The following is a 24,135-nucleotide window of genomic DNA, read 5'->3' on the forward strand; positions in this document are numbered from 1 at the left end:
ACCTCATCCACTACTTGTATGAGTACAGATTGAGTGGGCTTATAGACACAGTTCTACAGAAACTGTAGGAAAGGAATTATTTTCCTGAATTCTAAACCTCAGAGAAAGGAGGCTGACATACGTGTGTGTGTATGTGTGTGTGTGTGTGTGTCAGCCCCTGCCCAAGCTGGAGTGAAATGGTTACCCACAACTTAAGATTGCTGCTTATATAAGGAGTATCTATCTGGCTGTTCAAATAAATGGAGCTGAGGCCCTGATGATCTCAAGGAGTCATTGTGCCTGGGGTCCTTGTCTCCTAATGCCTAAGGACATTGGAAGGGAAGGGCTCCCAGCACAGAATCTCCTGGGTGTTTTGAAGAGCTTCTTAGGAGTTGTGCCATATGCTGAAATGTGAGCTGTCACCAGACCCAGGGCTCGTTTCTGCAGCTGTTCTGCAGAGCCAGAGCCCAACTCCTCCCTGGAGGCTTTAGAGGTAGAGAGAAGAAAACACAGTTAGAGGGGGGCTTTTAAAGTATGGATATATCCCTCCCTGTGGTCCCATAACTTGGTCAGTCTTCCCCTTTCTGTTTACCCTTCTTCACATTATTCATCCTTCAGGATACTGGGCATACAAAACAAAGAGTTGCCTTTCCATTTGGAAGGGATGTCTTTAAAAAGTAACCTGACATCACCAGCTCTGAACAGATTTGGTGACTGGACCGAGTTGGCCTCTGTCATGCCCATGAGTCCTAAATAGCTATCTAAGTTAGAGAACTCCTGATCCAGTCTACTCAGTTCTCCCAGGATAGGACTGAAAGGCGTGGCTTCCTTGTTGGTCTCATTGGGAGAAAACAATGCTTTGGATTCATTAGGAAGATCTTTTTGGTTTTACTTTTCATCTTATTTTGTATGCATGGGTGTTTTGCCTGCATGCATGTCTATGCACCACATACATGCAGTACTCGAGAATGCCAGAAGATGGCATCAGATCCCATGGATCTTCAGTTACAGGCATTGGAAAACTGCCATGTGGGCACTGAGAATTGAACACTGGACCTCTGCAAGAGCAGCCAGTGATCTTAACTGCTGAGCCATCTCTCCAGGCTCTCAACATTTTTTTTTTTTTGTTTGTATTTGTTTTTGTATGGAGCTGCGTTTCTGTCTCTGGAGTCCCTGACAGAAGGTTTATGGGACCCTCAGAATTCATACACACACACCCCAGTGACAACTGAACAGGTTCTTCAGTAAATTCTCTTGGGTGTCAGTCCATTTAATATTAATCTTGATCAACTGGTATGTGTAAGCCACTGCTCTGACCTACCTTACCCTCAGGGAAGAAATTCTTAGGATTGTTGAACTTGCTGAAGCATCCCAGCAGAGACTGTCCTGTATTGGATGCTTACTAGTCCTTGTTTTGTGAAGAAATGATTGCACACATTTATTAAGGATCTATCATGTGGGCAAGCATGTATCCTGAAGTAACCAGCATGTGTCCTGAAGGATAGCTGGTATTAGGCTTTCTCTCCCAAACCCCTTTAGTCTAAGATCACAGCACACAGTGATCAACACCACTGCAGAGCTGGGTCCTAGGACACTAGGGGCCTGATAGGAAGGGCCTGAGAAAGAGGAAGAATTTACATCGTTAGCAGACTTGGATTTTGCCCACATTGCACAATATAATATGCTAATCCTGTGAGTTGAAGACTAAGGATGTGTGAGAAGTGCTGCTGGTCAGTGGTTGGCAGAGCCTGAAGCTAAATTTAGAATTATCTGCAGCCAAAGCCAAAACAAACCTAGAACTGAGCATTGTAAACTGCTTGGATCTTTTGGAAACCTGTGAGGGAGGAGGACCAGGGTGCAAACGCCATCGGGATGAGAGAGAAGTAGAGATTTACTGAGGTCCAAGACACCAAAGGAAGATGGAAGAAGATGAGACCCTGAGAGTAGCGTAAAGCCAGCTTGCCAAGGGCCATGCTGTGGGTGGCGGTGGTGCACACATGGCCCTGTCAGTGTGAGGCCAGCCTGGTCTACAGAGTTCCAGGAGAGCAAGCTCTATCCAGAGAAACTGTCTCCAAGAAACAAACAACCAAAAAGATTTTTTAAAAGCTAAAATAGCCAGGCGGTGGTGGCGCACGCCTTTAATCCCAGCACTTGGGGGGAGGCAGATTTCTGAGTTCGAGGCCAGCCTGGTCTACAGAGTGAGTTCCAGGACAGCCAGGGCTACACAGAGAAACCCTGTCTCGAACCCCCCCCCCAAAAAAAATATATAAATAAATAAATAAATAAATAAAAAGCTAAAATAATTTCAATTAAAACTTTTTTAAAAGGGGGGAGGGTATGCGGAAGAAATGTGAGCTCAGTCAGAAGTTTCCAGGCTTTGTACAGCAGGTAATATATTAGTAATAGCTAGTTGTTAGGAAGCACTAACCGTTTGCCAGGCATCATGCAGACATTGCCATGGACTGTCCTTAATCATGACAGACCTGATGAAGTAGCACTATTTCCCTTCACTTCCAGATTAAGTCATGATTTGGAAGGATTCAGTAATGTATACAGATGAGCTGGGTAGGAAAGGAAACGATCTACAGGCATTCACAGCCCATGTTTTTACCCAGAACAAAGGTGACTTCACTCTCCTGCGGCATCCATCTTGTATGGTTCAGCTCCAGCAGCGAAGCACACTCTAGACTGTCCTGTAAGATGTGCTCTCTGGGTCACATGGGAACATGGGCTGGTGCAGAAAACTGTCAAGCTAAGCTTGTTTAAAACAACTTCTCCCTTACTGATAAATAACAGGAACCAAAAGTCAAATCCAGTTGAGTGCTAGATTCATAGTAGTCGTTACATAAATAGCATACCAAAGAGAGGGAGGGATTAGCAGATGAGTTTCGGAGCTGTGTATGGTAGCACACGTTTGCAATCCCAGCATTCCAGAGGCTGAGACAGGATGGCCCCCAGTACAAGGCTAACCTGGGTTGCAAATTAAATCCGTTCTCAAACAAAAATAAAAGTATGGATTGTCGTTGTTGGCACACACCTTTAATCCTGGCACTTGAGAGGCAGGAGGCGAATCTCAGTTTGAGGCCTGCCCGGTCTACAGAGCGAGTTCCAGGACAGCCAGGGATACACAGAGAAACCCTGTCTTGGAAAAAAGGGGAAAAAGTGTTTCGGTACTAGAGCTATAGTGGCTTGTAGAATTCCCAGTACCGAGAGAAGAAAAAAAGTGTTTCAGTACTAGAAATACAGTGGCTTGCCTAGAGGTACAATTCCCAGTAGTCAGAAAAGGGGGTGGGGAGGAGTGTTTCGGAGCTGAAAAGCGAGGCCATGTGGTGGGAAATTCTGCTTTCCTTCCCAGCGTCTGATCTAATTCTCCCGGCTCCCTTTTCCATCACGCGCCCAGTGTACGCCTGGAGAAGAGGCTTTTTCAGTCCACCAGTGTGAGGCCAAGCTGGGACAGCCAGAGCCAGCGATTGGTCAGATCAGAGGCGAGGCGGGGCGAGCGCGAGCGCGCCCAGATGATTGGCACGCGCAGGAATGCCTGGATCGGAGGGGGCGAGGTAGCGCCGGGAAGGTGACGCGGCTGCGGAGGTGACGCCGTGCGGTCGCGCGGCCCTTCCGGCGCGGGCAGGGCGCTGAAGATCGGGCGCCCCTCGGCCACAGGCCGCCTCCAGCGCCGCGGGATGTAGCGCCCGGGCCCGCGGCTCCCAGCAGAGGCAGCCAGCCAGGCCGTAAGTGTCCTGGGGTGGGCGGGGCGCGGGTCCTGCAGGTTCCGGAGGGGACAGCGCGGGAGTGGCCCGCCCCTGGATCTCCGCTCGCCGCCCGGCCCTCCGAAAGGTCCTCCGTAAACATTTCCGGCCCCTCCCACCGCGCACCGTCTGGGTTCGGGGGGCTGCTCGCGGCCGTCGGGACTCGGCAGTCCGCGAGTGTGTCTCCGCAGCCGCGCGGGAGACGGCTGTGTTGCAGCCTTGCTGGCGATCCCCGAAGTTGAGCCTGCGAGTTGGGTGCGGGAGCACCGGCCCTGGGTGGCCGGGAACCCTAAGGCTCCCCACCGCGATCGGCTGGTCAGACGTGACGGGGCTCCCTCCTGGATAGGGTCGGCGGGGAGGTTGATGGAGAGTCGACAGGCCTAAGGTAATACTCAGCTAGAATGTAAACAAGATGCCGAAGTGTTGGGAAGGACCAGATTTTTCAGAAATCTAGGGTTGATGGATGCTGGCTTGTTTGAGAATTTGGATCTTGCACTTGGTTTTAAGAAAGTGGCTCGCCGTCAATTTCTGGCGCTTCGTAGCTGAAGAAGAAGCTGAACGAATTTCAGTCTACATAGTTTCAGATGTCAGCGGAGCACTAAGAGACCATGGGATCTGCTATAATAATCAGATTGTTTACCTCGAGTATTTAGCCGACGGACCAGAAAAAAACAGCAATTGCAGTTGTGTGGTAAATCAAACGAAGATGGCAATGGGTGTTTCTTTTCCAAACCGAAGTCATGCTAGGATGTACTCTACTTTTTTTCTTTTGATAGTTCAGGGCAGGTTGCGATGGTGCAGTCGCTGTTCCTGGGAGTTTATAGCATCAGTACACTGCCAGGAACTCAGGATGGAGCTAAGTGGATTACAATGTCAGGGTTCCCGGCCTGCAGCCACTGCATTTCTTTATTACAGAAGTAGTTTCTGTGTAAATTTTTTTGTGAAAGATTTTTAAGAAGTCAGTGTTAAAAAGCTGGTGTTATCAGTAAAGCTTTGGACACTGGTGTGGATCTTCAAACACTGCACTTAACTCGCACAGGAGAATCTCGAGCTGATGTGTTCACAGTAGCCCAGAAACGAGATTTCTAAGGACGAAGTAAATAAGTGATTTTATCTGCTTGAAAGAGAAAATCCAGCCGGGCAGTGGTGGCGCACGCCTTTAATCCCAGCACTTGGGAGGCAGAGGCAGGCGGATTTCTGAGTTCGAGGCCAGCCTGGACTACAGAGTGAGTTCCAGGACAGCCAGGGCTACACAGAGAAACCCTGTCTCGAAAAACAAAAAAAAGAAAGAGAAAATCCTAGGAAGCAGCCTTAATTTCGTAGCCCCACCCCCCAGCACCCCTTCCCCCCTGCCATGGACAGACTACAGCACTTTAAAATGATAGGCTAAGTTGTATCACTTCAGAGTGACCCCATTTTTTTTAAGCTTCCAGATGGAAAATGCATTGTTCACTGCTCTGGGTCACCATGCTACCATGTAAACACGTTTACACAGCTGTGCCCCTGGAATGCCCTGCCTCAGATGTCCATACCTATCAAATCTTAAGGTAGATCTATGAAGCCTTCTAGATCATTTCGACTGAAGTGAAGCTTTTCTCCGGCCCTCCAGCACCTGTTAGCTCTTAGCATCATAATGATGCTATTAGAAAACAAATTATCCCCCCTAGGTGGTAGGGGCGCACACTTTTAATCTTTAATCTCAGCACTTGGAAGGGAGAGGCAGGTGGATCTCTGAGTTTGAAGCCAGTCTGGTCTACAGAGTAAGTTCCAGGACAGCCAGGGCTACACAGAGAAACCCTGTGTGTGTGTGTGTGTGGGGGGGGGGGGGGGTGAAGCAGAAAAGGAGGAAGAGGAGGAGAAAGAAAAGAAATTATTCAATAAACACCCTTAAGATTTTTTAAAAATGTGTTCAACTGTTTGGTCTGTATGTGCATGCCTGTTGCCCACTGAAGATGGGTTGGCTTCCTCAAAACAGCTCATGTGAATGCTAGGTATTAAAGCAGGATCCCCTGGAAAAGCAGCCAGTGTTTTTAGCCATTCGGCCAACACTCCAGCAGCCCTCAGCAGCCCCCTTTTGGTTGTTGTTTTGTTTTTTTTCTAGACAGAATTTCTCTGGGTAGGCCTACCTGTCCTGGAATTCTGTAGATCAGGCTGGTCTAGAACTCAGAGATTCACCTGCCTCCGCCTCCCAAATGCTAGGATCAAAGGCATCCGCAACCACGGAAAGCACTGCCCAGCTTAGCAACACCTTCTTAAGGACATCACCAACCATTCCAAGCTTCTTACCCTGCTTTGCCTTCTCCCTGTAGCAACAGCCAGAACTGCACGTTTTATAGTACTCAATAGATGCTCTCAGATGAAAGGACAGAATTTACCCTGTTGTAGGCAGGTACATTTGTTCCCTGCTTCTGTAGGAAGTAATGTAAAGCCAAGTTGAAGCTCTCTGACACACCCGGCTACATTATCCTGCCGTCTGCTTGGCACTGTGAGGAGCTGTGTGGTCACCTTCACATCTAGGAGCTTTCTTGAGTAATATGGTGCTTTTTTTGTTTGGTACTGGTCTTCGTCAAACTTGTTACATTTTGTCTTTAATGTTTCTTTGTCCCCAGTCTGCCCATCAGACAGTTCTTACCATTCTGAACTTCGCCCCATTCGGCTGCTTAGAAATGGGGGTATGACTAATGTTTATATTTGTAGCAAACTTTATAACTCTGCAAATTGAATCGCAAAGATACTCTCTAGTCAAACCAGTTTTAAGCAAGTATCTACCAGTTTCCTTGTGCTTCAGGGAGACTTTGGAGCTGCACGGTTTAAAGTGAGTTTGGGGATAAATAGTTTTAAAGTGAATTTGGGGGTACACAGTTTACTGTGAGTGCTATACTGTGCAACTATATTGACCAAATATTTGTAATGTGCTTGGTTTTTTTTAAAGCAGCTTGCAGGGCATGAGACATACCTGTAAGCCCAGCATTTGGGAGTCTGAGGCAGTAGGATGATTACCAGAGTTTCTAGACCAATTTAGGTTACTTAGGATACCCCAAGCCAGGCAGGACAGCATAGCAGTACCCTGTCTCAAAAAGAGCTGAGGTAATGACATGAAAAATCCATCCTGTTTGTCCTCTTCTTCCTCCTCCTCTTCCTCCTCCTCCTTTCTGTGGGTCTGGCCATAGGGACGTTTGCCTGCCTGTGAGATTAAAAAGACCTATTCTCTTCTGTTGAGATAGGAGAGCCTCAAAGGAAGTTAGATTGTGATTTGTCTCCCCTCAGAATCTGAGGCAGTGACACTTGGTTTCAAGTAAAGTAGTGTGGGAATGTCAAACATAGACCTTTGCCTTGACTCATTTTTCCCCAGTGGAGCAATGAAATCAACCTCCTAACAGGCTGGGTAGAGGAGAAAATGGGTCTTTGTCTGGACTGCTAGGCTGGTCTTTACAATAATGAGAATCCAGCTGCATAGATAGACCCCCAAACTCACCCACACACTCTTTAAAGTGCCTGGAACCTTAGATCAAATCTAGAAGCTCTTCGTCTTAGACTCCAGGGAAAGTATGTGTCATAGCCTGGAAAACTTGGAAACTGCTTCAGAGAATAAATTATCTTCAAACCTCTAAGGGCAACTCTCCAGCTAATTGGCTGGTGATTAAAACTCAACTTTTTCTCCAAGTTTGGTGCAGGATTATCTTATTCGTAGGAACCCAAATGCCCCTCCTTCTCCACAGCTTTAGTGTATAACAGCTTACACTTATCCAGCTGGGAAGCTTAGTGGTAAAAGTTTATTAGCTTGAGTAGAAGAAATCCCAACAAAAATGCCCTCTTGAGTTTGGCCCAGTTATATTTGCTGTGCTGGGTGTGGCCCATTTAAGAGAAAAGATGTTTCCTCTGAAATGCATAAGGATTTAGAGGCAGGCACAGAGTGTAATGGTGTCTCTTAGAATCAGTCTCACACCTTAGGGCTTTGTGTTGATTTAAATGAGCAGCCTAAGATGGTTGTAATTTCCGGTTGGTGAGTGGTCCACGATATAGAAGTGATATTTTCAGGCCTAATGTTACTGCTCTTTTCTTTGCCAGGTTCCTCTCTCTTCTTTTCCTGTCTCAACTTTCTGGTCAGTTAAAGAAACTAACAAAAATACCAACTTGGATTCTGTTTCTGGTCTTTGAACTCTTATTGTACAACCTGAAGTTTGTGCCATCCTTGTGCCTCTGGTAGAATATTTAAACAGTGTGTGACCATTCTGTTTAGAGTTCTCTTCCTGCACGGTCCTGCCGGAGCAGTGAGATCATGTCACAAGTTAACTTACCCGTCTAATTTATTCCAAAGACAGGAACAGAACGTGTTCCGATTCTGTGTTGCAGAGGGCCTTATAGAACTAACTGCATCGTTAAGTATTCAGTGAATGAGTTGGCTTTACTCTGGGGGAAAGGATGAGAGAAAGCCCCACGGTGGAAAAAAGGGGCACCAACCTTGACCAGTTAGGCATGGTGATAAATCATGCTTGCTGGCTGGCATGTGCCCCATTCAGTCACTTTGAAATCCAGATTCAGACCAAAACTGTGGGTCTGAGGCATTTAGGATGAACATACTCTTGTGCTCCAGAACTTGAGTGCCTGTGTGTAGTCTTTCCCCTGTTGCCTGCTTTGAGTAACTGGAAGTTTAGTGTGCCTTTCTTGTTAGACTTCTCAAAGATGACCAAAGCTCTTTGCTTACATGTTTGTTTGTTGCTCAGTGTTATGAATTAATCTCTGTGAACTGTTTATTCAGTAAGACTTCCTTTTGAGGAAGGATGTTTTGAGATCAGCTGTTAAGATTTCCCAATATCGCTTCTCACGTGAGTTGCTTATCCGCTGGGCTTTCCAGGGGCCTCCAGTTTCCTGTTCTTCTTGAGCTCAAGAGTTGAGTGTGACTGTGTGTGTTGGCAAATGTCTTGTCCCAGTCTTGCGCACTAAAAGGAGGAGGAACTGGCTGTGTAGACATAAAGGTATACTAGGTAATGAGTTATTGTTTATGTCTCTCTGGGAATTAGACTTGACTCAGCTCTGTGTGTGTGTGAGTGTGTGAGTGTGTGTGTGTGTGTGTGTGTGAGAGAGAGAGAGAGAGAGAGAGAGAGAGAGAGAGAGAAGCATAGGATGATGCATGACTTGTATGAGGATTGCCTTCACCTGAGGGAAGATTAAGATATTAAGTTAGGCATCTTCAGAACCAATAGAAGGCAGGTAGGCAGCAGGCAGGTAGGTAGGTAGGTTGGTATGAACATTTGTTCGGGGAATTAGCCCACATGAGAGTGTGGAGATTAACTCCTAAAATAGACCATCTACAGGGTAGAGAACTAGGGAATCCAGTGGCGTGATTACCAACTGAAGGATGAATGACTGAGAACCTGGAGGCTCTCGGTGCTTACCTTAGAGTCCAAAGGCCAGAGATCCTGGAGTTCTGGATGTCTATAAGAGGATTTTATCATTTGTTTGTTTGAGGCAGGGTATATCACTGTATAGCTCTGGTGGGCCTAGAACTTTCTATGTAAATCAAGCTGGTTTGAATTCACCAAGATCCACCTGCCTCTGCCTCCTGAGTGCTGGGTTAAAGGTGTGCATTACCACACACCCTCAGTTCACTTTTCTTCTGTCTCGTTCTCCCTGTGGGGCAGTCAGTCAGCTAACGCTCACTCTCATGGATGAGAGCAGCTCTTCCTCACTCAGCTCACTAAATCAAATGCCAACTTCTTCCTGAAACCCCATACCCCAGAGAATGCTTTACCAACTATCTGGATGCCCCTTAATCCAGTCACTGATCCCTGAGATTAGCCATAACCTACATAGACCTAATTATAATCCCTGGGAGGGAATTGAGATTACTCTTGGGTAAAAACTAGTACAGATGCCAAAGGTGTTTGTTTACATGGTGAGCTGCCGCGGTGAAGCAGTGTGTCTTTAGGGAGTAGTCATGTTTACATCCCAACATGAAAGAGTCAGTCTCCTAAGTTTAAATGTCCCTCTTGACATACAACACGCTGTGCTGTCTCTGCATTGCCCTGTGGTCATCCTCTGGCTAGGGCTGTTGCTATGAGTAACAGAGGCCTGTTTCTGGAAGAGAGAAGACGCACATAGTGGAGGTGTTTGGAAACGTCCTTTTCTTCATACCTCCCTGAAGCCTAATTTGAAACTATTACATAAAAAAGTCCAATGCAGAAAATCCTAGAATGTTTGAGAATGTTCTGGGAAGACTGAATTCTGATTTTTCCTAAAGGCTCTTGCATGCCTGTATCTAGTTTATAAAAAGGTAATTTGAGTTAGGTTTATGGGCTTTGGTGGTTGGGACGCCCGAGCCGGTGATTAGGGATGTGTGTGGCAAGGGGCAGACTTGGGGAGCCTCCTTGTCTCCAGCTTCCTGCTTCCAGGTAAGTCATTGCTTGCTGTGAGGAGTGTAATGAAGGCTTGTTATTAGAGCCTTGAGCCCAGGCCCTAACCCTGAAAACACGAGCAGATTTGCAGAGGAAATAACCAGTGGGCATACCCAGCCTTTTCCCGTGCAAGCTGCTTGTCATGTCTGTGTAGATAAAGGCCAAATGAGTACAGTTGACATCTAATTCATTCCTAAGCCTGCATGCTCTTTCAGTATTGTAGCCAGATGGGGACTTCACTTAAAAAAGAAAAAAGGTAGACGTGGTGGTATGTACCTTTGATCTCAGCACTCTGGAGGCAGAGGCAGCTGTATTTCTTGAGTTTGAAATCAGGCTCATGGCCGGGCGGTGGTGGCACACACCTTTAATCCCAGCGCTTGGGAGGCAGAGGCAGGGGGATTTCTGAGTTCGAGGCCAGCCTGGACTACAGAGTGAGCCAGGACAGCCAGGGCTACACAGAGAAACCCTGTCTCGAAAAACCAAAAAAAAAAAAAAAGAAAGAAAGAAAAAGAAATCAGGCTCATCTACATAGCAAGTTCCAGGCCAACTGGAGCTACAGAGTGAGGTGGTCTCAACTTCCCACTCCCTCCCCCCACAAAGAAAATAGATTTATTGAGTGTAATGCAATGAAACAGCCAGTAAGACTTAAGCATAGCCTACAGCTAGTCTTGGTGTTTTCCATGTCAATTGCAGGTCTAGGCCTTTCAGGGGGAAAATGGGTTTGAGGAGTAGTAGGCATTACTGTTCTCACTAATGGGCTCTATTCCTGTGGGAGAGTCTTTTCAGAGACGTACCCATTTTATGATGTTGATAGTTTGGTACAGTAACAATAGAACCTGTGAAGGCGGAAAACTAGGTGTTATTTTTTTTTATATTTATATATAATGAGATCATATATATATATGAGATTATATATAAGATTATATGCTTGTATATGAGATTTTATATATGTATATAGGTGAGATTAAAGAGTTTCTGGTGAAGCATAATATTCTAAAGAAGACAGTAGACTTTATTTAAACAGTGAGCTGGCCTCTACAGTTAGAGGCAGGGTAAGCGATATGTCACATTCAGCGCAGCATTACAGGAGTGAGTCCAGTGCTGTCGTGTTTGTATTTCCAGTGTCCACCATCACAGGAAGATCTCTGCCCTCTGGGGCTGAGAGACCCCAACCTTTCCTCAAGCTGAAGCTGCAAGGCACTGAAGTACTAGCCAGATGTCTTCCCACAAAGGATCTGCTGTGGCACAGGGCAATGGGGCTCCATCTAGTAACAGAGAGGCTGACACGGTGGAGCTGGCTGAGCTGGGACCCCTGCTGGAGGAGAAGGGCAAGCGGGCAGCCACCAGCCCAGCCAAGGTAAGCTGTTTTCCAGAGTTGTTCCCTTGACCAGTGCCCTACTGATCCTCTTCAGTCTGTTGGTTACTTCTGTTGCTTCAGTCTGTCTCCCCTTACTTCCATTACCCGTAGTACCCTGGGAATAGTTCTGTGCCAGTCTTTATTGTGCTTGTCTTTATTTTTGTCTCTGAGCTTTGAGAGTTAATTTCCCAAAAGAGCACCCAGAACTTTTGTAAACTCAGTGTCCAGCAGAAGAACTGCAGTAAAATAATCATTAAATGGACATGAGTTATAATAGACAAGTTCTTTCCACTGTGACAAGTGGAGATCTCTCAGGTAAAAGATTGTAGAAGTTACCAGTGCAGAGCTCATATGGAGGCTCCCCCATCACACCCACATCCCTGCACCATGAAGGAGGGAAGGAGCGGGAGAAGAACAGCTCTCCTCCCTCTGGAGGAGTAAGGGGAAGACCAAGTAGCACCCAGCCAGAATGCAGCCATGTTCTTTATGGGAAGGCTGGGGCGTGTCCTTTAAGGGAGCTGGATCTAAAACTGCAATAACATTGCCACCCTGAATGAACCTTTGTTTCTAAGGAGAAGAGAGAATGAGTAGGTGTTGGGGTGGGCAAGCTAAAGTTTCACCATAAACTCTTAAGAGGGATTAGAGGGCTCAGGGTCTTACACGAGAGAGACTGTAAACACGGCTCGGAGAAAGGGAGCCAGCAGACTTCCGTCTATGTTCTGGAACCCTGGATCAGAGACAGCCCTGTGTTGCTGTCTCTGTCTCTTTAAGGCACGTACTTTCTTGGGGGCTGGGTATGGTAACATATGCTATTAATCGCAAAATTTGATAGGCTGAGGTAGGAGGATTGCAAATTTGAGCCTAGCCTGGGCTATATAGACCTTTTCTCTAAAACAACATCAGCAATAAAAATTGCTGTGCTTAGCTGGGTATGGTGGCAAATGTCCTTAATTCCAACATACATACATACATACATACATACATACATACATACATACATAGGACTCAACTACTGCTTTGAGTAGACCAGTTCAAAGGACCCACATGCCTGGGAATTGCCGGCCGTGGGTGGGAAATGATTAACATTTTGATTTTTAAAGGAAATATGTATCTTATGAGGAGAGAGAGAGACAGACAGACAGACAGACAGACATGCATATAGCACATGCAACAACAGGTTAGAAGAGGGTATCAGATCCCTCAGGTCCGGAGCTGCAGGCAGATGTGAGCTCCATGCTGCTGCTGTGAAATGAACCTGGGTCTTCTGCAAGAGCAGCTGTTTTATTTGTTGTTGTTTTATGCAGCTCTGACTGGCCCAGAACTTAGTAACTTACCAAGTAGACTAGACTGGTCTCAGAATCCCAATGATCCTCCTGTCTGTCTCCCAGTGAAGGGATTAAAATAGATGCCATCATGGTTGGCCACAGTTGCCAGGATTGCAACCCCAGAGTAAATGATTGGAGAGTGACAAGTAAGATTGCCACAGTCATCACTAAGTCTGTCATTTTGTTTAGTTTTGAAAGTTAGTGGACTGGGCTGAGTGTGATGGTGCAGACTTTGAATCCCAGCTCTCAGGAGGCAGAGGCAGGTGGATCTTCTTGGTTTGAGGGCCCAGTCTGGTCTATGTGATGAATTCCAAGCCAGCGAGAGGTACACGGGGAGACCCTGGGGCGGGGGGTAGGGTGGGGGGTGAAAGGGAAGGAGAGAAACAGACAGAATGAATTACTAGTAGACTGGAAGACTGTTTGGGAATTTGGAGAAAGTTGAGGACTACTTGTCCTCAAAAGAGAATGGGGGCTGGCAAGAGGTCTCGGTGAGTTAAAGGTGCTTGCTGTCAAAGTCTGATGAGCTGAATGTGATCCCTAGAACCTACAAAGTAGAAGGAAAGAACCAACTTCCTTAAGCTGTTTTGACGTGCTCATGCACACACATAAAGTAAAATTTTTAAAAATGTTTTAAGATTTCAGGCACATAACATCTAAGGCAACATGTACCTGTAATGAAATTTAAATAAGTGAGAAGAAACTAAATTTAAAAAATACCTAGGCCTAGTGCACTGAGCCTGTGTTCTTCCAGTGCTAATCTGGTCTGCCTCCTGTGTGCCAAACTGAACTTTCACTCCAGCGTAGACAAAGTAAGACTCTCAGACAACTGTAACGAGCTCAGTAAGTATCGTGCGTGGGAGTGGAGGTCCAGCTCTCAGAAGAGGCTGTGTAGTGTGCTGTGAGTTTGGATCTCCTCAGAAATGATTAGTTTAGGAGATGATGTGTAGATTGATGCTTGTTTTCTTAGGCTGAAGAAGAACAGACATGCCCAGTGCCTCAAGAAGAGGAGGAGGAGGTGCGGGTACTGACACTTCCTCTGCAGGCTCACCATGCCATGGAGAAGATGGAGGAGTTTGTATATAAGGTGTGGCCTAGAGCGGGAAAGGGAGGGGGTGGGGGGCCGGGGGCCGGCCTGTCTGGGATGTTTCTACCTGGCAAGCCTACCTGGTGTTGAAGGACACTTGCTTGATGACCTGAGTTCAATCCCTTGATCCTCATGGTAAAAAAAAAAAGTAATTCCCACAAGTTGTGAGAACTTTCTGATTTTCACCTGCATACTGTTACACGTGTATGCCCACACATACACATATAAAATAAATAAATATAACTTTTAAAATGAAGAAGAAAGAATTCCTACTTTACAAAGATGCAGAATTAGTACAGTAAGAACTTGAGAAAAGTAAACAGGGACAGAGGGGCAGGAGCCAGAAGACTCTAGAAAAACATCAGAGGAAAGATTTGTGTTTATGAAAAACATGCTTATGATTCCTTTGTCTTCTCTCATACTAATTTTGAAAATTCAAGGAGCATAAAGGAGGTTTCTCATAAAGTGGCCATATCAGCCAATCCCCTGGAGGCCCCACTTTCCTATTTTTGGTATCTCCAAGTCCATCCACCTGAAGCCTGAGTGACAACCTCCTAGGCCCGCTCTTCTTCAGTGCGTTTTTCCCAGGAAAGCTACTTTTCACTGCAGCCCATCTGAAGGCATTGTGTGTGTTGTAGGTCTGGGAGGGACGCTGGAGGGTCATCCCGTACGATGTGCTTCCTGACTGGCTGAAAGACAATGACTACCTGCTACATGGCCACAGACCACCTATGCCCTCCTTTCGGGCTTGCTTCAAGAGCATCTTCCGCATCCACACAGAAACTGGCAACATCTGGACACATCTGCTTGGTGAGTGATTTGGATGAGGAAAAAATGGAGTTTGTAGTGATGAGTGCTGTACCACTGAGCAGCATTCTAGTCTTGGGTTGCTGTTGGTGATGCACACCTGTAATTCCAGCACTTGGATCTCTGTGAGTTCAAGGCCAACCGGGTTTACACAGGAGTTCCAGGCTAACCAAAGACAAATAAACAAGGAATTCCAATATTATTTGCTAAGGAATTTGTCCATGGGGAGAGAATAAAATTTCTCTGAATAATTGATATCAGGAGTCTGACCTTTTAGGTCACCGTTCACCTTCCCTGACAGTTGATTGCTGGTCTTTACCACAGGGCAGAGGGCCCAGAACACGAGGGAATGGCACTGCTCCTCGTGGGCTTTGGATTCCTGCTGGAGCATCCTGTGTAGTGGGAACTCCTGTTTCCTGCTTTCTAACTTGCCACCATTTCACAGAATAGTATTTTTGTGGACTGAGAATGTGAGCTTGCTGACCTCCAAGAAGCCCTGGCTTTGCTTCCTAGCACTGAGTAAACTGGGCATGGTGGCACATGCCTGCAATCTCAGGAGGTGGAGGCAGGAAGGTGAGAAGTTCAGGGTCACCCTAGGTACATAGGGGTTGGAGGCCAGCCAGGAATTCATAAGACCCTGTCCCAAAAATAAAAATGTTGGGGTTGGAGAAATTAGCTTAGTGGTTGAGAGAACTGGTTGTTCTTCCAGAGGATCCAGGTTCAATTCCCAGCATGCATGTGGCTTTCACAACTCTAAGTCCGGTTTCAGGGTATTTGAGACTCTCACACAGGCATATATGCATACATGCAGACAAAACACAGATATACATAAAATAAAAACAAGTAAGTTATTTAAGAGATAATAAAACTGTCTTGGTTTGTTTGGTTTGCTGATGGCAGTTCTCCTAGCTAATTCCCCTGTTTACTGATAGAAACAGTGGCTGCCTCAGGGTAGACAGTCCATGTTTCCTCATGGGTTGTTTTTCCTTTTTGTCTTGTGCAGGTTTTGTGCTATTTCTCTTTCTGGGAATCTTGACCATGCTCAGACCAAATATGTACTTCATGGCTCCCCTACAGGAGAAGGTGGTCTTTGGGATGTTCTTCCTGGGTGCAGTGCTCTGCCTCAGCTTCTCCTGGCTCTTCCACACCGTCTATTGTCATTCAGAAAAGGTCTCTAGGACTTTTTCCAAGTAAGTTGAAAGGCCAGCCATAGCAGAGACCACGTGCATTATTGTCACATCTTGTCCTAGGACTGAGCAGGCACTTGGAGCTGCTGGACCTCTTAACAGAACCTGTTGTGCCCAAGGAAATGAAGTTTTCTCTTCTGTTGTTAGAGTAAGATGATGAAGTTTTTCTTATAAAAACTAAAACTTCATGATAAACGTCCCACGACCTCCTCAGCAGATGGAAACCAATTCTGGGATATATTTTCTGCAGAAACAATAATGTCTTTTGTGAAACTTGAGGTGCTGATGGATTGCTTTCAAGACCATGTACCTAATACTAGCTTATCTATCTATTGACTGGGGCTGAGTGGTATGTGGCAGGCAGTCTGGGCTTTGGACTGTTCGTGCTCTGACCCCACGCAAAGCTTATCTTGTTGGCCAGACGGCGCTAGAAGCATCAGCTATCTGTCAGGCGCAGTCCATGGCCCTAGCTCAGCATGGGGCTCTGTTTACTTGGGTAGTGGTTGTTCCTGCTTTCTTAGTGATAGTGGTAGATTATTTTATTTCTCCCAGTAACTCCAGTAATGAGAGTACATTTTTATTATTTAGTGTGTCAGTTTCAAGAAGGGCGGGATGCACTTGTGTTCTAAGCTACTCAATAGGCTGAGACAGGAGGACCACTTGAGCTCAGAGATTTGAGGCAAGCCTGAACAATATAGCAAGAACCTGTCTAAAATCATAAAGGAGAAAATAGGTTACCAGACCTGACATTTATAATCTCAGCCTCAGGGGGCCAAGGCAGGAAAATTACTGCGACTTTCAGGCTAGCCCAGGCTACATAGTTAATTTCAGATCAGCCTGAGATAGAGAGTAAGGCTCTCTCCAAAAAAAAAAAGGAGAGGTTGGTCAGATGACTCAGTGGATAAAAAACGCTACCACCCAGGTTCAGTCCCGGGACCCACATGGTAGAAAGCAAGAACCAACTCTGACCTCCATACTCAGGCGATAGTGAACATACAGATAAACAGTTTGAAGGAGGGAGTCATTAAGAACAGGACAAACAAAAGTAATTCTTATGTGGAGCATGGTGGCATGTGACTGTAATTCCAGCACTCAGGAGGCAGAGGCAGGAGAATGAACTAAAACTGGAGACCACTTTAGGATACCTAATGAGTTTAAGGCCTTTTAGCGGGACCTTGTCTCACAAACAAACAAAAATCCCCTAATGGCGCTCCTAATCCATGGGTTTTATTTTTAGAACTCCATCAGATTGGGGAAACAATCCAGAGCCTGAGTGTCATGTTCTAAAAGTGTCTGATGTAGCCCAGGCTGGACTTGAGTTTGCTCTGTACCCTTGAACTCCCCAACTTTTGTCTCCACTATCCAAGTGATGGAATTACAGGTATGCGACACACACCTGTCCTTAGAGGTTTTTTTTTTGGTCTGGAACTCACAGAGATCTGCCTACCTCTGCCTCCCTAGTGCTAGGATTAGAGACATGTGCCACCACCCCCCAGCTCTTAGAGAATTATTGGAAAGCAAAATGTCCTCAACTTTGTGGAGTTTGAGTACAGGATAGATAATAGGGACTGTTGTCTGGGAGCAGGTGAAAGACAGTTAACTGGGTAATGAGCCACAGGTCTCTCCTGTTCACGTGTGTGATCTGTGGCTTCTTTTTAGACTGGACTATTCAGGGATTGCTCTACTGATCATGGGGAGCTTCGTCCCCTGGCTCTACTACTCCTTCTACTGCTCCCCACAGCCACGGCTCATCTACCTCTCCATCGTCTGTGTCCTGGGCATCTCTGCCATCATTGTGGCACAGTGGGACCGGTTTGCCACTCCTAAGCACCGGCAGACAAGAGCAGGTGAGTAGGAACATGCTTGGTGTTAAATGCCTCTAGTGCGGGGGTCCTCAACCTTTTTAACGCTGTGTCCCCTTAATGCAGCTCCTCATGCTGTGCTCATCTGTGCTCATCCAACTGTGACATTTTCATTGTTGCCTCATAACTGCAATTTTGCTACTGTTAGGAATCATAATATAAATATCTGTGATTTCTGGTCGTCTTAGGAGACCCCTGTGAAAAGGTGGTTCAACCTTACAAAGGGTCTAGACCCACAGGTTGAGAACCTCTGCTTTGATTCCAGTTACTCAGGAGATTAATGTGACTGGATCAAGTTCAAGGCCAGCCAGGTGACCCTGTCTCGACGTAAAAGATAAAAGGGCTGGACGTAATAGTTCAAGGACGAGTGTTTGCCTCTTGCCTAGTATGTGCAAGACCTGGGGTTCAATCCCTGACACTAGCAGAGTGGGGAGGAGAAAAGGGAAGGGGGCTGAGCAGGCGGGAAGACAGTGTTGAAAGGCTCAGGAGTATTGGATCATGCTCTGAATGAACTCAACTCTAGGTTTTAGTTCACAGAATCCACACAAACTGATTTATGTTTAAAACTCAAAAAGTGGCATAAATTTTCAAAGCTGTTTTCCCTTGGTATTTCAGTGCTAATGGGTCAGGTCATGATACAGCTTGTCAGTTAGCTTTAAGTGTATCTATGCTTTGATGCTTTAAAAATATAGCAAGCACAGTCGTTCTAGTGACCGAATCCTAAGCACTAAGACAAGGGACTAAAAGTGAGCGTTCCCAAGCCAGGCGTGGTGATTTACGCTTGTCGTCCAGTACTTCAGGAAGATTGCGTATGTTCCAAGGCATCAAGGGCAATATACAGAATAAAACCCCATCTCAAAACAAACAGAAATAAAAAACCTTCACACCCTGGCACGTTCTACCAGGAGTGGAATACCTGGTTTGATGAGTAAAATACTTTGAGCATAAAGATTAGTAGCAACGAATATGATAGCATTTAGACAGCTTCCTTCATGTTGACTCTTCTAGAGTCTCAAGTTTTTAGTACGTGGAGCAATGCCACAGTTACCACTAGCTTTCAGATGCCTTAACTCCTTTTCTAGTTTTTGTGGATGGGTTTTTGCCCATACATTGTATCTGTGCACCACTTCCATGCCTGGTGCCTGCAGAGGCCAGAGAGGATATTGGACCCCTGGAATATAGATAGCTGTGAGCTGCCTTGTGGGTACTGGGACTGACCCAGGTCCTATCAAAGAGCAGCCAGTGCTCCTAACTGCTGAGCCACCCTTCTTTTTTTGTTTGTTTGGGGGGGTTTTGTTTTGTTTTGTTTTTTGTTTTTCGAGACAGGGTTTTTCTGTGTAGCCCTGGCTGTCCTGGAACTCACTCTGTAGACCAGGCTGGCCTCGAACTCAGAAATCCGCCTGCCTCTGCCTCCCAAGTGCTGGGATTAAAGGCATGCGCCACCACTGCCCGGCGTTTGGGGGGTTTTTTGGTTTGTTTTTTAAAGACAGGGTTTCTCTGTATAGCCCTGGCTGTCCTAGAACTCATTCTGCAGACCAGGCTGGCCTTGAACTTGGAGATCTGCTTTTCTCTGCAAAGTAGAGCAGATAGTTCCCGCCCCCGTGCTGTACAGTGTGGGAACAAGAACTCAGACCTCCTTTGTTACAGATTCCTGTGTCCCTGCAGCTTCAGGCAACTGCTCTTCTGAGTATAGACTTCTATCTATCTGTTCAGATGACCAGATTTCTAGTTCTTCCAGTCTTTCGTGATTTTATTGAGAAGTTTGTACTTGTACACAGTGTACTTTGCTTTTATCTCTTCCCTCCTCCGGCTTCCTTCCAGACCTCCCCTGCCTGGCCCCTTCCAACTTCATGCTGCCCTGTTTTGGTTTTTTTAAACATTGCCCATTAGTCAGTGAGTGCTGCCCGTGTGCACAGGGTGTGGAGCCATCACTGAAGCATGGACAGCCATCCGGTGGCCACTCCCCTCAAAGAACAGTGGCTCACTTTCGCAGTATCCATCAACTGTCCCTAGCTCCTCTGGGATGGGACCTTGTGAACCTCTCCCCAGTCCATGCTGGAATTTTGACTGGCTTGATTCTGTGCAGGTTTTTTAAGGATTTTAAAAACAAAACAAAATGATGAATTATTTATGTGTCTTACTGTGTATCTGTTCATGTGCTCATAGAGGCCAGAAAAGACTGAGATCTCCTGGAACTGAGCTTCAGGGTTGAATGTGTCTTAATATGTATGTGCATGTCCCCATGGAGGCCACAGAGAGTGTGAGACCTCAGGGGTTAAGTATGGCCTAGTGTGTATGTACATGTGCATGTGACCATGGAGGTCACAGAGTATGAGACCTTCTGGAGTTGGAGTTCCAGGCAGGTGTGAGTCGCCCAACCTGGGTGCTGGGAAGTCTCTGGAAGAGCAGCAAACAACACAACACCAAGCTACCAAGCTGTCTCTTCATCTTTTTCTATGATCTTAATGAGAAACCTACTCTTCTGGCTTTGGAGCCACACTAGATCTTGGCTTGGGTCTATACCAAGTTGACCATCAGATGATTTTTAACAAACCGATCTGTCTGTCTGTCTGTCTGTCTGTCTGTCTGTCTATCTATCATGTGTATGTTGTCTGTGTCTGTGGTTTTTCAAATTTTGTATGTTTTGAGAAAGTGTCAGCTGGGCAGTGGTGGTGCACGCCTTTAATCCCAGCACTTGGGAGGCAGAGGCAGGTGGACTTCTGAGTTCGAGGACAGCCAGGGCTACACAGAGAAACCCTGTCTCGAAAAAACAAAAACAAGAGAGAAAGTGTCTTGCTGCTGGCTGACCCAGAACTTGGTATAGACCAGGCTGGCCTGGAACTAAATGAGATCCCTCTGTCTCCTGAGTTCTGGAATTAAAGGAGTACCCCACCATGCTAGCTCCCCGCTTTATTTATTTTATTTGTATATGTGTGAATCTGTGTCTGCCATGTGTGTGGGGGTGCCCACAGAGGTGGAAAGAGGTCCTACATTCCTTTAAACATGTACAGTTCATAAGAAAACGGTTGCTTTTTGTAAACACACAATTCCAGACTTGCAGCGGTGCCTTCATGTAGCTACCTCCTGCTGACAGTCACGTCTGTTCTGTTCAGGAGTGTTCCTGGGACTTGGCTTGAGTGGCGTTGTACCCACCATGCACTTTACTATCGCTGAGGGCTTTGTCAAGGCCACCACAGTGGGCCAGATGGGCTGGTTCTTCCTCATGGCTGTGATGTACATCACCGGAGCTGGCCTTTATGCCGCTCGGATTCCTGAGCGCTTCTTTCCTGGAAAATTTGACATATGGGTAAGAAATGACTCTTAGCCGGGCCTGTGATGGTGAGTGACTGGCCCAGGTCAGAGCTCTGAGTAGAAAGAAGGTGGTAAGAGGTTCGGGTCATGAAACTTGAATGTACGTTTTGTCTGAAGGTAGAGGATGAGCAAGATCAACACTGGTCTTGGGGAGTTTCTTAGAATGCTCTAGAACAAGTATCATTTTTATGATGTAAAGCAGTTTTAAGGAGAAACCAGAAGAGGCAAATGTTTCCTCCAACTCCTCCGTCCTAAAGGTGGAATCTGTTTGTTCCCACAGTTCCAGTCTCATCAGATTTTCCACGTCCTGGTGGTGGCAGCAGCTTTCGTCCACTTCTATGGGGTGTCCAACCTTCAGGAATTCCGTTACGGCCTAGAAGGTGGCTGTACTGACGACTCCCTTCTCTGAGCCTTCCCACCTGAGGGGTGGAGGAGGAACTTCCCAAGTGCTTTTAAAAATAACTTCTTTGCTGAAGTGCGTACGAGGAAGAGTCTGAGTTGTCTGTTTCTAGAAGAAACCTCTTAGAGAAGTCAGTGCCAGCGAGGATCCAGCTCGCTGTCAAAGCCTCGGGGCGGTACACTTCCCATGTGCATTCCCGGCAGTCACCTCAGCAAGGCAACTGCTGCTCCCTCAGATAGGACGTGGGAGCTCATGTTGAGATTTTACCCATTCCTCAGCCATTTTGGGAAAAAAAATTATGAACTGGGATTCTTCAGAAATTCTGTTTTGTTTTTTCTTGAAGAAAATATCCCTCCCTTTCCACCGTCCTTACTTTGTAACCTGGCTGATAACGGGCCATCCATTTTTGTAGCACACTTTTCAGAAACAATTATAACCTGGTCCCATCTTTCTAGGACAAACAAAGCCACGCCTTGATGTAGCCCGGCTAATCATGGAAGTATGTCCAGGCTTCAAGTAACTTGAGTTTAAATCCTTTTTTTTTTTTTCTTGGCAGAGTAATGTAAAATTTAAATGGGGAAGATATTTAATATTTAATACTAAGCTTTAAAAAGAAACCTGCTATCACTGCTATGTATCTTGATGCAAAGACTATGGTGATAATAAAAGAAAGTACAGACAACGCTTGGCATTCAAAGAGTTAACTCTTGTGTTGTCTCAACTGTTTGCACATAACTCCTGAGGCTCAAGGTTTGTGAGAGCTCCAGCTTCTCCTGAGACACAAATCAGAATCATACCGAGACGTGTGTGGTCAGCGAATGACTATAACCAGTTCCTAGCCTCTGATCTCAAATACTGCTTAGTACCATACAGACTCCTGATCGGGAGGATTGCTATGTAGACTGGGGTGGCCCTCAGATGGCAGAGTATGTGCCTAGCACCCACAGAGCCCTGGGTTTCATCATTATTACCACATAAACCAGGCATGGTAGGTCATGCCTATAATACCAACACCAAGGAGGTGGTTACATACATGAGACTGTCTCAGAAAATAAAATCATTGTGCTATCGTAGCATTTTTTGGTTTTTCGAGACAAGGTCTCTTTGTGTAGCATTGGCTGTCTTAGAACTCACTCTGTAGACTAGGCTGGCCTCAAACTCAGCTCCTGCCACCTCCCGAGTGCTGGGATTAAAGGCACATGCCACCACTGTCTGGCTGTATTTATTACAAGAGTCTCTAATATTGAGGTATACCCTAGAGCTTAGTTCTGTTAACACTGTCTTGCTAGTTCTAGAGAATCACTCAGTCACTGCAGTGCTCGATGTAGAAAAACCAGGGAAGGGTTGGCATATACTTGTGATCTCAGAACTGGGGAGTCAGACAGGTAGATCACCATTCCCTACACAGCAGACCTGCCTTCTTGACTACTTTTAGGGTAGAGAACTTGTGGGGGGGGGGGGAGCAGACAGTGCTTGAGGAACAACTCCTGAGGTGGTATTGTCCCGAATGTCCTCCCTCATACACACCCCACCCACCCGCAGAAGCCCACCTTGTTTACTGTGATTGTCTAACTTACTCTTTCATACCTTTGCTAATTTTTACTCTGAACCTGGTTAAGAGGTTCTGTTCTTTGGCTAGTGTAAGCTGCCAGTGACTCAGCAAATAATCAGTTGGGGGAAGAGCCAGGAATTACAGTGAACTGTGTATAACACTGTACAAGCTTTCACCTGAGGACAAAGGATCCTTTGAAGAAACAATTTAGCCCAGCGCGGTGGTGCAGGCCTTTAATCACAGCAAGCCAGAGGCAGAAGGATCTCTGAGTTCTAGGACAGCTAAGATTACAAGGGTTCTGTCTCCAAAACAAAACAAAAAAAGAAACAATTCACCTAGGCCAAGAGACAAAAAAATAAATGTTTTTTTAGTCTCAAGTGGTAACCCAGGAACTAGAAATTAAAAACAAAGGGGCAAAGGTGGCTGTGGAGGTGCGTGCTTCTCATCACAGTGAGGTCCGGTCAGCTAGGGCCAACGCTGTGATCTTGTCTCAAATGAAGAAGACAGAAAAGGAGAAACCTTTTCCCTCCAACCAGATAGGCACAGTCAAGCCTCACATTGGATGTGGAACCAGGGATGGTCTTGAACTCTTGGCACTCCTGCCTCTACCTCCTTAATCCTGGGATTATAGGCATTCACCACACCCTCTAAAAATCATACCCTATCCCAAGTGTCAGTCTCATATTCACCTGTCATTTATATTCTATGAAGTACATTTATTTGCTATTTGTAATATTTGAAATTATCATTTTCAAGGCAGGGTTTCTCTGTGTAGTCCTGGCTATCTTGGACTCACTTTGTAGACCAGGCTGGCCTTGAAGTCACAGAGATCCAAGTTCTGGGATTAAAGGCATGCACCACCATGCCTGGCTTAATATTTTAGTCTAATGGTCAGTTGGATTCTATAACCACAACCTCATGGGGAGTAGCCAGTTCCAATTCTAGGAAACATTAGCCTTTGTTGTACAGATAATTATGACAAGTAATTTGTCCTATTTTGCTATCATCAGATACTGGTTGGGGGAAGCAAATTTACAGTCATATTACAGAAGAAATCAGACCTAGTTGTATTTCTAAATCTTTCCCAACAAAACTATCCTTTCGCCATGTACTAAATATTAGCGACAGA

At 46.0% G+C, this 24,135-nt stretch overlaps 1 protein-coding gene across 2 annotated transcripts; it reads left to right on the forward strand.

Moving 5' to 3' along the window:
* The first annotated feature begins 3,562 nt into the window (after window positions 1-3,562).
* Window positions 3,563-22,136, forward strand: Adipor1 (adiponectin receptor 1). Of its 2 annotated transcripts, none has more exons than XM_034512966.2 (8): window positions 3,563-3,707; window positions 11,243-11,477; window positions 13,770-13,886; window positions 14,525-14,696; window positions 15,697-15,883; window positions 17,540-17,727; window positions 20,856-21,049; window positions 21,335-22,136. In XM_034512966.2, exons 2-8 carry the CDS (start codon window positions 11,337-11,339, stop codon window positions 21,461-21,463), a joined length of 1,128 nt encoding a protein of 375 aa, XP_034368857.1. In that variant the 5' UTR covers window positions 3,563-3,707; window positions 11,243-11,336; the 3' UTR covers window positions 21,464-22,136. The 2 variants fall into 2 exon arrangements, with proteins under 2 accessions (XP_034368857.1, XP_034368858.1); XM_034512967.3 differs by having other exon boundaries at window positions 3,600-4,110.
* Window positions 22,137-24,135: the final 1,999 nt, after the last annotated feature.

Source organism: Arvicanthis niloticus, chromosome 10 (assembly GCF_011762505.2).
Source record: "Arvicanthis niloticus isolate mArvNil1 chromosome 10, mArvNil1.pat.X, whole genome shotgun sequence".
In the NCBI taxonomy this organism is placed as follows: Eukaryota; Metazoa; Chordata; class Mammalia; order Rodentia; family Muridae; genus Arvicanthis; species Arvicanthis niloticus.